Below are 13,274 nucleotides of genomic sequence, written 5' to 3' on the forward strand. Positions count from 1 at the left end.
TACTGTATAAATATAGGTTTTATTAATAACAGGTGAAATCCCACAAATACAACTGGCATCTCTGTGTGAGGAGAGAATCCATGGCAGGGTAGGGAGGTAGGGTGTACGAGTCCAGGAATTAGGGAGTCTTGGGAGAAGGGAAAGTCAGAGTCTGGACCTACCAAGAAAGTCAGACATTTTCTAGGCGTGTGTGTCATTCCAGTGCCCAGGGCAGGCAGGCTGCTCTGATGGGCTGATGGGACAGGGTGGGAGACAAGGACAGAAGTCTGAATGAGCAGCAGGTAGCTGGATAAGGGTGAAGGGAATAAGATTGTCAGCTGGAGGCACAAAAGAAGTCCATGGGATGGCAGTGGCCAGAGCTGACCTGTGCCCATGCTTGTGCTTGTGCTGCGTCCTGGACACCAGGGAGCTAGTGCCCTGTGCCACCCATGGCTTGAGGGTGTGATTGGGGGGTAGACACCTACAGATCCTGGAGACTCTGGGAAGCACCACCTTCATCCTTAGGGTCACAGGGGGATCCTCAGGAAGAGGCTGGCTCTGCTCTCCTTGCAGCTCCCTCCACCACCACATCATCCTCACTCTTCCGAGCTGGATAGACAGCATGTGTGGGGCTGATTGTCCATAAGTATGTGTCTGTTTTCTCTGGAGAGGGCAGGGGCCTTGGCAGGACTGTGCATCGGGAGCAGCTGGAAATGAGGCTCAGGGCTTCTCCCACTCACACCCAGAATAAAGTGCATTCTCCAGTTCCAGGGGCAGGTTGAGGAGAAACAGACATTATTGCAGAGGTGCCACAAACCTCCCCCCCCTCCACACACACACTAAGGTGCTGGGGGACGAGGACTAGGCATCTTGTGGCTCCAGGCTTATCCAATCCCCAGGATTGGGAGGGGTGATTCAGACAGAAAATCCAGCTTCTGTCTGGTTAGGGGTATGTGGGGAGTTTTTTTTTGGGGGGGGGGAGAAGGAAGAGACTTCCAGAGTCCTTCCCTGCTCCATTCCAGCATCCAAAAGGGCTTTCCATGGAATCCCTCCAGGGACCAGCCCTGGAATCCCTACCTTTAAAACAACCCAGTTTATAAATACTTGTGTGGTGGGGACCCCCAGAGGGGGCCACTTTGGTCAGTTGTCAGTGGGGGCCTCGAAAGCCTGGGGCTCCCAGGCAGACACAGAAAAGGGTGCCCAGGGTAGGAAGGAGGGTGGCCACCTCCCAGTGGAGTTTGCATGCAGATGTGGGAAAGAGAAGGGAGGAAGCTACAAACTGCATCAACTTGGGAAGACTCCTGGGCTTGATGTGGAGGGCTGGAAAAGTCCAACAGCCAGCCTACAGAGGAGCCAGAGAGGGGAGATTGGCCGCACCAGCAGCTAGTCCCCAAGTCTACAAGGTTAAAACAGTCCCAAAGGGCTGGAACTGGGTGCTTCCTGCTGCGGGGTCTGGGGCACAGGCTGGGGCCAAGGCTCTATCTCTCTGACTTGACCCGGTAGCGGAGCACAAGGTATGCCATCAGCCGCAGAGCCAGGAAGAAGATGCCCAAGACCAGGAAGTCCATGTAGAGCTTGGCATCTTCCACATCCAGTGCCCGGAGGATGCTTTGTGGTTTCTGGAATTGGCATTGCTTCTCCAAGCAGGTCAGGTTTCCTCGTCCCATGCCATAGATGGTCAGAATCACACCCTCAAAGCCATACCTAGGTGAGCAGGGGCATCAGGGCAGGAGAAGGGGAATGGGCAGAGCCAACTACAGCTCTCTCATCCTCAGGGCAAAGGCCACAGGAAGGGTGAAGGGGTGCTCACCTGACATAGGACAGGTAGGAGCTCCACTGCAGGTAGGTAGGGATGGTCTTGAAAGTGACAAAGAAACCAGAGAATAAGAGGACAGGGATGGCAGTCACTGGGCCCACAAATGTGGCCACCTGGAGAGGAGGAAATGGAACCAGGTCATCACAGGGGTGACCCAGGGTTGGGGTGAACCCACAGGTCCACTCTACACCCTATTCCAGCTCCTATTTCCACTCACTGGGATAGAGGCCCCTCCTGCCAGTCCTCTCACCTGTAGGGAATTAGAGGCAGCTCCGATCAGCAGCCCCAAAGACTGGGCCACCAAGGCAGTGGCCGTGGCCAGGGCTGAGAAGAGCAGGAAGCGGCTGGTCTCCGCTGGCTGGCCTGTCATCCAGTACACGATGCTGCAGTACACCAGGGGGCACATCACCTAGGGAGCAGGCATAGGGCTGGGCATGGGCTGTAAGCCAGGGACATGGAGACCAAGACCTTCCAAAGCGGCTGGGAACCCTGGAGAAAACCAGCCTCCCTCTTCCCCTCAGGCCCATTCGCACCAGTTCAGGCATTGTGACTACTCTGTCCTCCGAGAGCCTGAAGTCCTTTCCACATGGATCAGCTATTCCTCATGGAGTTTATGAACTCTGCCCATGAGAGCTATTTGTCCTGCTACAAGCTATCAGTTCCCAGAGGGCAGGGACTGACACTACTGTGGACAGTGGTACAGGCTGCTCCCTAAGCAAGGGGACCCCACCCAAGCAAGAGGCAACTAGAGCTGAGCCCTGGCTGTGAGTCTCCTCTTTAAATCAGGCACCCTGGCATTGTGCAGTGCCTAGCCACAGAAGGGTACTTTTCTTAAAAAATATATTTATTTGAATGAGAGATACAGAGAGAGGGGAGAGAGACCAGAGCACTGCTCAACTCTGGCTTATGGTAGTGCTGGGGATTGAACCTGAGACCTTGGAGCCTCAGGCATGAAAGTCTTTTTGCATAACCATTACGTGGTCTCCCCAGCCTGAAGGGTAATTTTTATAATTTGCTCAAAGTGTCCTATCAGCTGCTGGTGAATCTGCTGCCTGGAGCAGGGTGGCAGTGGAAATTCTAACAAAAAAAAGCAGCTAGCATTTTTGGGCACTTCTGTGTGCTGATACTGTTCTACATGTTCTTTTTTTTAAAAAATATTTATTTCCTTTTGTTGCCCTTGTTGTTTTATTGTTGTAGTTATTATTGTTATTGATGTCATTGTTGGATAAGACAGAGAGAAATGGAGAGAGGAGGTGAAGACAGAGAGGGAGAGAGAAAGACAGACACCTGCAGACCTGCTTCACCGCCCGTGAGGTGATTCCCCTGCAGATGGGGAGCCGGGGCTAAAACTGGGATCCTTAGGCCGGTCCTTGTACTTTGCGCCACGTGCGCTTAACCCGCTGCACTACCACCCGACTCCATGCTCTACTTGTTTAATTCTCACAAATAGTCCAAGGCAGATACTCTCTCCAGTCTTTTCAATTAATTATTTTTTTTCTTTTGCAGTGCCAGGGAGTGAAATCAGGGCATTGTACATGCATAGTACTAATACTGAGTGGCTCCCTGGGTCTGTTTTATTCATTCTTGCATCTTAGGGAGAGAGACAGAGTGAAGGGGAGTGAGACCAATCCCCAGTCAAGGAGAGATGAGAAACATCATAGTATTACCCCACCAACCATGGAGTTTCTTTGGATGCTGTCCATGGTGCCTGTGTATGATGTGGGGGCACATGCCCAGGATGTTACATATGATAAAGCACACACACTACCAGGTGAGCTATCTTCTGGCCCCCTGCCGTCCCTTTTTATAGATGAGGGCACCCAGACAAGGAGAGATTAGTCACCTGCAGGGGGAAAGCTTTGCGATTGGTAAAGCAGTGTTGCAGGTGTATCTCTCTGTCTCTCTCCCTCTCTATCACTCCCTTTCCTCTTGATTTCTGGCTGTCTCTACCCAATAAATAAATAAAGATAATTTCAAAATATTTAAAAAATAGAATAATAAAATGAGAGATTAGTTGACTTAACCCAAGGTCTTGTGTCTAACATGTAGCAATAAGGCGCCAGAGCCTACACTACTTTAATTATTTGTTTGTTTTTATTTATTTTTACCAAATATTTATTTGTTTATTTATTTTTACCACTTCTCAGCTCTGGCTGTTGATGGTGTCAGGGTTCAAATCTGGGACTAGTGCGCCACTGCTGTGCTATACTGTCTTTTATTGTCCTGAACAAGATTTACAGGGTCATCTGTGGTGTTATCTGTGGTGTTTCTGATGGTCTGTCACCAAGGTACATGTTCTGCAAGGCCAAGATTACATCTCTCTTGTTTACTGCTGTGTGCCTAGTGCCTGACAGAGCCTGGTGTGTGGTAGGGTTTCAGAAGGAAAGGAAAGGGTGGCAGGTGATAGAGTTGAAGGAGACAAGGAAGGAAGAAAGAAGGAAGGAAGGAGCCAGAAGGAGGGGAGTCATGAGTGGTAGGGGAAAGCTCACCTGAAAGGGCACGTCTGCCATGGTCTTGGCCAGGTAGTACGCCTTGAGGGTGTACCAGTAGTTGAGGTGCTCCCTCATGAAGACTGCCATCTCTAGGGAGACTGAGGGCACAACAGATTAGGCACAGAGGACCCCCTTCCTCTGGACCCTTCCTTACGCCTAACTCCCCTAACCCCCATTCCCGTCTAGGCAGCTCTGCTCACACGTGAGCACGGTTGGCATGAGAGCAGCAAACATGAGGAAGAGCATGGAGAAGAAGAGGCAGCCAGTGTTGTTGAAGACCTTGCTGGCATCGTCACCGATATGCAGGTACAGTAGCCCAATGAGTACGCCGATCAACACGTGGGACACAAACCGCAGGTGGGTCAGGACCTGTGTCGGGTGGTGGGGGCCGGAAGGGTCATGGCTAGTAAAGAAGTCAGAACCTCCCTGGTAAGTGTATAGACCTGGGAGCACCAGGGGTCCTGCTAAGGGAGGGACCCCATTCCCATCCCAGCTACTGGGACCCTCCACCCCCAAAGAATGTGGAATCAGATCTTGCCAGTCTTCTTTCCCCCAACCCAAGGCCTCACCGTGTCCCTGAGGATGGATAGGAAGGTCCTCTTGAAAAGAATGCAGAACTGTGTGAGGGTGCTGGTGGCAAAGGTGTGGCTTTCAATGGGATCTACTTCCTGCAGAAAGGAGATGGGATCAGAGGAGCCTCCCCCACAGCTCCCCAAAGTGCACCCAGCTCAGTGAAGGGGAACCCTGAGCCCTTCCCCAGGGCAGATGTCTTTCATAACTACTGAAGGAGAATTCCTCACCACTGAGTCAGGTGCCTGCAAGCTGGCCTTAGGGGTATGAGAGTCAGAAACAGGAGGAGCAGGTAACAACTTAGGAAGGGGTGGTTTGGTGGAGGCAGGTGGGGTGATGGCTGCAGAGACAGTACAAAGGAAGCACATCTGGCTTTTACATCTGAGGCTCCAATTCAATATGAGGCAGTATCATAACCTAGAGCTGAGCATGGGTGGCTCTATCTTGTTCTTTTGCTCTTACTCTCACATCAAAATGAATTTAAAAAAAAAATTAAAGGAGAAGTCAAGGAGGTGGCTCAGCAGGTTTAGTGCAGGACTTCAATGAGTGAGTCCTTGGTACCACATGCAGAGCACATGAGTGCTCAGGTCTCTCTCATAAAATAAACACACTTTAAAAGCTTAGAAACTTAGGGCCAGGAGATAGTTCAGTGGGTAAAGTACATAGCTAGCTATGCCTGAAGTTTGGGCACCCATGAATGGTAGAATAGTGCTATGGTGTCTCTTCTCTTCTTTTTCCCCTCTTTCCCTTTTCTCTCTCAAAAAGTAAAGTCTGGGAAACTGGACCTGGGAGTCTACTTAGCAGTACTACACATGCTCAAGGTCCTGGGTTCATTTCCTTAGCACCACACAAAAAGATTAATGGATTAAAGTTTTAAAACTTTTGAAGGGGAAGGTAGTAAGGAAGTCAAGGACACCCATAAGAGCTATTAGTAGATTCATTTATTCTCTCTCTCTTTTTAAATTTTATTTATTTATTTCCCCTTTTGTTGCCTTATTTATTTATTTATTTATTAATGAGAAAGATAGGAGGAGAGAGAAAGAACCAGACATCACTCTGGCACATGTGCTGCTGGGGATCCAACTCAAGACCTCATGCTTGAGAGTCCAAAGCTTTATCACTGCGCCACCTCCCAGACCACGCCTTTTTTTTTGTTGTTGTTGTAGTTATGATGTCATAGTTGTTAGATAGGACAGAGAGAAACAGAGAGAGGAGGGGAAGACAGAGGGGGAGAGAAAGACACCTGCAGACATACTTCACCGCCTGTGAAGCGACCCCCCTACAGGTGGGGAGCTGAGGGCTCGAACCAGGATCCTTATGCCGGTCCTTGAGCCTCATGTCACGTGCACTTAACCCGATGTGCTACCGCCTGAGTCCCCTCATTTATTCTCTTTAATCCATATATATATATATATATATATATATATATATATACATATATATATATATATATATATATATGGTTTTGTTTGTTTGTTTGTTTGTTTTTTGCCATAAGGTCATGTGTGTATCACCAGTTTTGTTTTTTGTTTTGTTTTTGTCACCAGGGTTAATGCTGGGACTCCATACCAGCACTACAAATCTACTGCTCCCAGCAGAGTTCTTTTCCCCTTTTTCTTCTTTCTTTTATTTGGTGGGGCAGAGAGAAATTGAGAGGTGAAGAGGAGACAGGGAGGGAAAGAGAAAGAGAGATACCTGCAGACCTGCTTCACTATCCATGAAGCTTCTCCCCTACAGGTATGGATGGGAGGGTGGGTTTTCAAACCTGGGTCCCTGCACATAGTAATGTGTATGCTCAACTGGGTATGCTACCACCCAGCCTGTGACACCAGTTTTAATAACATTTAACAATGATAATCATGAGACACATGAACTAGTCCTTCCAGTTTTCAAGTTAGTATATCATCTCTTTTAAAGAAGAGGACTGGCCATGAACACACCTGGGCCATCCCATCAACAGGTAGAAGAGATGAATGTGACCATCTTAGTCTTCCTGATAATGCTGCAAGGTCAGATGCACCACCTCCAGGTTAAAAGTGACAAACCTGGGAAATGGTGCAGCAGATAGAGCACTGGACTTAAGTACAGGAGGTTCTGACTTCAGTCCCTGGTACTGCATATGTCAGAGTGATGCTCTGGCTTTTTCTCTTATAGACAAATAAATCTTTTTATATATATGTATATAGTTTCAAGGGAGGGGGTGGTTGAGAGGGAGAGAGAGACAGAGAGATACCTGCAGCCCTGCTTCACCACTTGTGAAGCTTTCCCCCTGCAGGTGGGGATGGGGGCTTCAACCTGGGTCCCTGCGCATTGTAACATGTGCTCAACCAGGTGCGCCACCACCTGGCCCTATCAATCAATCAAATATATATGAGACAGTCATCCATACTGGCCACTTAGGAGAGTGTTAATCAAGTGGCATTGCGCCAGCCTTCAAGGCAACAGTCTAGAGATGCTCAGCAAGAATTCACTGCATGAATAAATGAATGAAAAAGCTGAAGCTCTAAGCAAGGTGCCCAAGGCCACACTGTCAGTAGTTGGTCTAATCTTAAGTCCTGCCATCTCCCCAATACCAGGCAGGTATGATGGTCTGGGGTAGGTCCATTGCCTACCTGGTGGTGCCTCCCCTCCCCAACTTTGTACTCTCCTCTACCCATCCCTGCTTACCGAAGGGCAAGGGGGGCAGGGGGCAGGGAGCTCATTCTTCTCAGGACTGCTCTTCTTCTCAGCCATGGTGCATAGCCCATTCTGCACAGCCCTGAACAGCAAGGGGTTCAGGTCTCCGTACTCGCCAGAGGCCACTTCGATGACTGGGGACACGGAGGGGAGCACTCAGCTAAGATGCAGCTGTTCTTTTCAAGGGTGAGCCAGCCCCACCCAGGGTATGAAGGAGGGAAGGCAGGTTCTAGGAGGTCCAGCCTCCACCCCTAGGAGACCCCCAGGTTTGGCCACACTCACTAAAGTCAGCCGGGTTGTGATAGGTGGGGCAGTGCAAGCCGAGCCCCTTCAGGTAGGGAATCAGGTTGGTGACCATGCCCTTAAAGATGCATTGACCCTGGCTCAGGATGTAGAGCTGGGGCAGAAAGAGAAGGGTGAGGAAAAGGTGAGAATGTGGGCCAGGCAAGGCCCACCTGCACCTCCACTGGCTGCCCCTCCTCCCTCTCCCATCATAGGCCAGTCAGCCTTATTGCTCAGAGACCCACCTTGTCAAACATCTCAAAGAGCTTGGCGCTGGGCTGGTGGATGGTGCAGATGATGGTGCGGCCACCCTGGGCCAGCGACTTCATGAGGGACACCACTTGGAAACAGGAGGCACTGTCCAGACCACTGTCAGAGAGAAGCCCACAGGGTGAGTGGGCGGAGGAGAATGGACTGATTCTCACAGCAGCTGCTGTGAAAGGGCAGGAGCTGGGGGGGGAGGGGGTGTCTTGGACCACTCTGTAGCCTACATAAACTGAGTGGGGCATTTGGAGGTACCAGAGAGTCTAGAGCATGGTTTAAACAAGCACCTGTTGGTTGCCAGCCACTGGGATTATGATGCTGAATAAAGACAGAGATTCTGGTCTGCAGGGAGAGCAAGAGATACAGGCACAGATCATACCAGGAAATCTGGACATGCTGTAGAGACATGGGGTAAAAAAACAAGGGAGAAGAGGGCTCTGCTATATGGGGTGTTCGAGGGCAGGTGGCTGGAGAAGCATCCTGAATGAGAAGAAAGAGCTGAGCCCGGTAAGGTGGAAGGAAGGGCACAGTTGTGAAGGGCATTGCAGGAAGAAGACACAGCATGCCCAGAGCTTCCAGGCATGAGACACATGGCTCAATGAGAGAATTAGAAACAGTTCAATATTACTAGAGCATAAAATAAAAGACAGTGTGAAGCAAGATGTGAAGCTGGGGAAGGAGGCTCAGACCAGGACCTTGTAACTCCCTTCGACTTTGTTCTGAGGGCAAATGGGAATTGTAAGATTTCAAGTAGGGGCAAGAGTATCTCCAGGCTTGTCTTCTAGAAAGTTCATCCTGGCTGCAGTTTGGAGAAAGGATTGGTTGGGCAAGACTAGAGACAAGGGGCCAGGTGTCTGCTGCAGAAATGCAGGCCGAAATTGATGATGCCCTGAACCTAAGCATTGGCATGGTATGTGTGTGTGTGTGTGGGGGGGTGGGGGGCCTCAAGAGACAGCAAAGGAATGTGGAATCAGCTGAGCCTGATTGGCTGTGGGGGAGAGAAGGAGAAGGAGGCACCAATTAGGAGGGAATGGGGATTTCTGCCTGGGTGGAGGAAGCAGTTGCTATGGTAACAGCATCACAGAAATGGGGAAAAGGAGGGATCTCTTTTCTTGGCCCGGGAGAGTGCAGATAGACACAGGCCCTGTCTCCAGCAGTGGGCAGCCATGGACCAGGATCAAGGTTGAGGGGAGGGGGGCCACCATGGTGGAAGAGGAAAGGGCGAACTACCTGGTGGGTTCATCAAAGAACATGACAGGCGGGTTGTTGACCAGCTCCAGGGCGATAGCCAGCCGCTTCCTCTGCCCACCGGAGAGCAGGGCTGTCCTCGTGTGTGAGCAGGACATCAGGCCCAAAGCCGTCAGGATCTCTGTCACCTGGTCCAGCACCCCCACCGGTCCCAGGTTAGCAATGTCCCAGGTTAGCAACAGAATCTCCCTGGGTCCCATCCCAGCTTCCAAGAAACATCTCCCTGGGGCTGGAGTGATGGCTCAATGGTCAAGCACATGCCAAGCATGCATGCGGTATACCAGGCTTGATCCTCAGCACCACATATCACACGACAGTGCTCTCACTCCCACCCTCCCGCCACCACCATTCCCCCTCCCTTTCCTGCTCTGTGGCCCCATGATCTCATACATGTGCAATTCCACCCTCCTGAAGAGATGTTTTCATTTCAGGTAGAAAGAGTGACAGAGAGAGGAAGAGGGGCATTATAGCAATGTTCCATTATCTGTGGAGATTCCTCTGGTGCTTTGGTACTTCTGTGGTAGTGTTGGGGCTTGAACCCACAGCCTTACAGATGGCAAAGCACATGTTCTCCCAGGTAAACTATCTCCCAGACTACTCTTGGTATCTCAAATTTTTAAAAAAGTATCTCCCTTATATCCATTGTCCTAGCCTTGGCTGCCACACTCCCCCACTCTTAGCTTAGTTCCCCCAAAGGACTAGCCATCCCACCCTGCTCTTCTCCTCCCCACTCACCAGCTCTTTCTTCACCTCTTGCTTCTCACTTAACTTCAAGTTAGCAGAGACCTGGAGGGCTCAGAGAGTAGAGGATTCAGATCAGGTGGTGCTCAGGCACCACCCTGAGCCCTTAGCCAGTAAGGGGGAGGGGGGAAGGGGGCAGACAGAGGGGGGCCAGAGGAGCCCTCACCATCATGGCCTCCAGCACCGTGAGGTGTGGCAGCAGCATGTCCTCCTGCATGATGTAGCAGGACATCTTGCGGAAGGTCCTCAGCTCCCGTGGCCTGCCGTTGACCAGGATCTGCCCCTTCATCCCAAACTCCCTGCAGGAACATTGATTGGGGTGGAGGTCAAGTCCACTTCTATGCTGGGGATGAGAGTTCATCAGGAGAGTGCATGCTTTGCATATGTGAGGTCCTGGCCTTGATCCCCAGCACCACCACCCCCAAACAAAACCAAACCATAACCCTTCTATGTTCCACCCATGGGGTCCTTCTCTCTGGGGCCTGTCTCCCTTCTATTCCAACCTCATCTTCACCTGTATCCTGCCAAGATGTTCATGAATGTGGACTTGCCAGCCCCCGAGGGGCCCATGATGCCAATCAGCTCCCTGCGGCAGAATTTCCCAGATAGGCACTTGAGGAGGGTCTTATAACCTGCATCGAGGATGAGAGGGCTTAGGAGCAGCCATGGCTATCAGAGAAACAGGTGGTCCTGTGCATCCTGTGCCCCTAGAAACAACCACCCCCCAGTGCAAGATCCCATAGGTGACAATCCTCTTCTGAAGGTCACAGGAGAACCCTGATGGTCTGGTCAAGGAGTGGGGATCATGGATCTAGAAGCACCTCTAAGCATGCCTCTCCTATAAATCCAGTGGCTGCTCCCTCCCCTCCAGGCAGGCTTTCCCAAGGACTCAGCCAGAGCTGGCTGAGTGGCTCATGTTCCCACAGTGTGTCTCATCTGCCAGCATTCTTGTCACTTGGTGTGCCTGTCCCTCACCCCACTCCCCCAGCCTCTTAGTCAGCTTCTTGGAGCTTCGTGGAGGCAGGGTCTACGTCTTATTCATTTTTGTAACCTCAGCAGACTGTCTGGCATGTACTAGATGCTCAATGAGCGTGTTCTGTGTGTATCCTCAGAGCTGCCACCTCATCCTAAAATGGTCTGCCTTTGTCTACTCTCTTAACCCACCAGGCTTGTCTCTGCAGCCTCTAACACAGCTCAGTAAAGGCTCACTTTTCATTCAGTCACTGGGTGGCAGCACATGCACTAACAGCACTGGTTTAAAGTCAGGTGGATCTAGGTTTAGACCGGAGTTCTGCACTTCCCAGCTGTGTTACCTTGGCTAAGTTGTTTAACATGAAGTACAGGTTCTCGTCTATAAAATGAGGCTCTTAGTACCTATCTCATAGAGTATCAGTCAGATAATATGCGTAGAGAGAAAGACACTGCATGGCACACAGAATGCATTATAAAAGGCAGCATGTTATTATCAATTCAATTTGACAAATGCTTGTCAAAGCTCTGCACCAGACTCTGGACTCCAAAACGAAGAAGGTACAACCCCTGCACTTAAAGAGGACGCAGTCTAGGTAAACAAGATAAATAAGAAAACATCTACGGCCCTGCAGAATGATAAAGTGAGGGTACTAGCAGAAGTACAGATGATGCTTCTGGAGGATGGAGCAAGAGGAACTGATGAGGGTGGGGCATGAGGGGAAAATCAGGAATGGCTTCATGGAAGAGGTGGCATTTGAGCCAAGTCTTGAAGGATGAACAATATTTCACAATGGAAAAGGGAGGGAAAAGCTCTCCAGGCTCTGGGAAGGAAATCTCTGCTCCATAATAATAAGGTATAATATAATGTGATATAATAAATTTAAATTGCAGAGGGCAGAGTCTCTAGTTACCTGCTGAGACATGGGGATGGGGAGGAAGCATGAAGGCCAGGAGGAGGGCTTTACCTGCTCCAGAACTGTCTCTGTAAGGCCATAACATCAGTCCCCTCCCTGGCACTTTGCTTGCCACCACCCATGGAGCTCTGACCACCCCCCAGCCCAACTTCCTCCCCATCACACCTGTTCAGCGTAGAAAGCAAAGGGAGGAGCCAGTTAGTAGCGCACCTGGTTAAGCGCACACATTACAGTGCTCAAGGACCCAGGTTCAAGTCCCTGGTCCCCACCTGCAGGGGAAAAGCTTCATGAGTGATGAAACAGGAATCCAGATGTCTCTCTGTCTCTCCCCCTCTCTATCTCCCCTCCCCTCTCAATTTCTCTCTATCTATCCAATAATAAATAAATAATTTTAAAGAAAGCAAAGGGATTGTGAACTTCAACCCTTCCTTCACAGCACCCAGCTGTCCTCCTGGAATATCTGTCCAAAAGGGGGTCAGCTGCTTCCCACTGGGGTTCTGATCACCTCAGTTTCCTGGATGATGCCTTACAAAACTAATTATCTGGGTTGCTGCTGTAGTGACCTGGATGAGGCAATGAGGGCCCAGGCCCAAGCAGTGACTCACCCAAGGTCACACAGCAAGTTCTTTATTGGGAGAAGGGAAGTCAAGGGTTCTAATCCTCTGCCTCAGTCACAGTCACATCAAGCAGAGGGGATGGGGAGGGGGGTGGTGTACTGCAGCATATGCCTTTCAAAGCAAATCACAGGAAGTGATTCCTTTTCAGGGAATGACACTGGTGATGATGAACCTTCCCCTGATTTCATTGCAGCCAGGCACAGACTGAACACAGATGCCTGATACAAATATCATCTTACATTTATCTTGAGCCAAGCGTTTTCACAGACAGCATCTCAGCTGCACTTCCCGATCAGCCTCTATGCAGTAGGTATGCTTACTGTTCCTCAGATTACCCCACTCTTTTGGTTACAAACATGACAACCCTAGGGGCTAGGAGGTAGCTCACCTGGCCAACCACACACTTTACCATGCATGAACCCTTGCAACTACAAAGAGCACCTGCACCAGGGAAGCTTTGTGAATGGTGGAGCAGTACCTGTAGTGTCTCTCCTTTCTGTCTTCCTCTATCCCTCTCTTTGTTTATCTGAGACTGAAGGGGGGTGGACGTCTGCCAGAGGCAGAAGAGTCACACAGGTACAAAACCTCCAGCAGGCAAAACAAACAGGCAAACAGCCACAGCAACCCTGTTTGTGGATGGGAAAAAGTGAGGTCAAGGGAGAGTGACCAACCTGCGCAAGCTCATCAGCCTGCAAGTGGCTAG

General features: G+C 50.4%; 1 protein-coding gene across 3 annotated transcripts in view; it reads right to left on the reverse strand.

The window, feature by feature from the left end:
• ABCG4 (ATP binding cassette subfamily G member 4) overlaps positions 1-13,274 on the reverse strand; it is a 52,818-nt gene continuing 39,544 nt past the window's right edge. For all 3 annotated transcript variants that reach the window (XM_060179918.1, XM_007523583.3, XM_060179917.1), the window contains 13 exons: positions 10,583-10,700; positions 10,235-10,367; positions 10,063-10,113; positions 9,310-9,455; positions 8,061-8,184; positions 7,816-7,930; positions 7,525-7,667; positions 4,857-4,955; positions 4,488-4,656; positions 4,285-4,385; positions 2,046-2,204; positions 1,790-1,908; positions 1-1,683 (listed from right to left, as the gene is read on the reverse strand). In XM_060179918.1, the coding sequence (XP_060035901.1) occupies positions 1,458-1,683; positions 1,790-1,908; positions 2,046-2,204; positions 4,285-4,385; positions 4,488-4,656; positions 4,857-4,955; positions 7,525-7,667; positions 7,816-7,930; positions 8,061-8,184; positions 9,310-9,455; positions 10,063-10,113; positions 10,235-10,367; positions 10,583-10,700 (1,703 nt within the window). In that variant the 3' untranslated portion in view covers positions 1-1,457. The remainder of the gene's footprint in view (positions 1,684-1,789; positions 1,909-2,045; positions 2,205-4,284; positions 4,386-4,487; positions 4,657-4,856; positions 4,956-7,524; positions 7,668-7,815; positions 7,931-8,060; positions 8,185-9,309; positions 9,456-10,062; positions 10,114-10,234; positions 10,368-10,582; positions 10,701-13,274) is intronic.

This window comes from Erinaceus europaeus, chromosome 20, assembly GCF_950295315.1.
Source record: "Erinaceus europaeus chromosome 20, mEriEur2.1, whole genome shotgun sequence".
NCBI classification, from domain to species: domain Eukaryota; kingdom Metazoa; phylum Chordata; class Mammalia; order Eulipotyphla; family Erinaceidae; genus Erinaceus; species Erinaceus europaeus.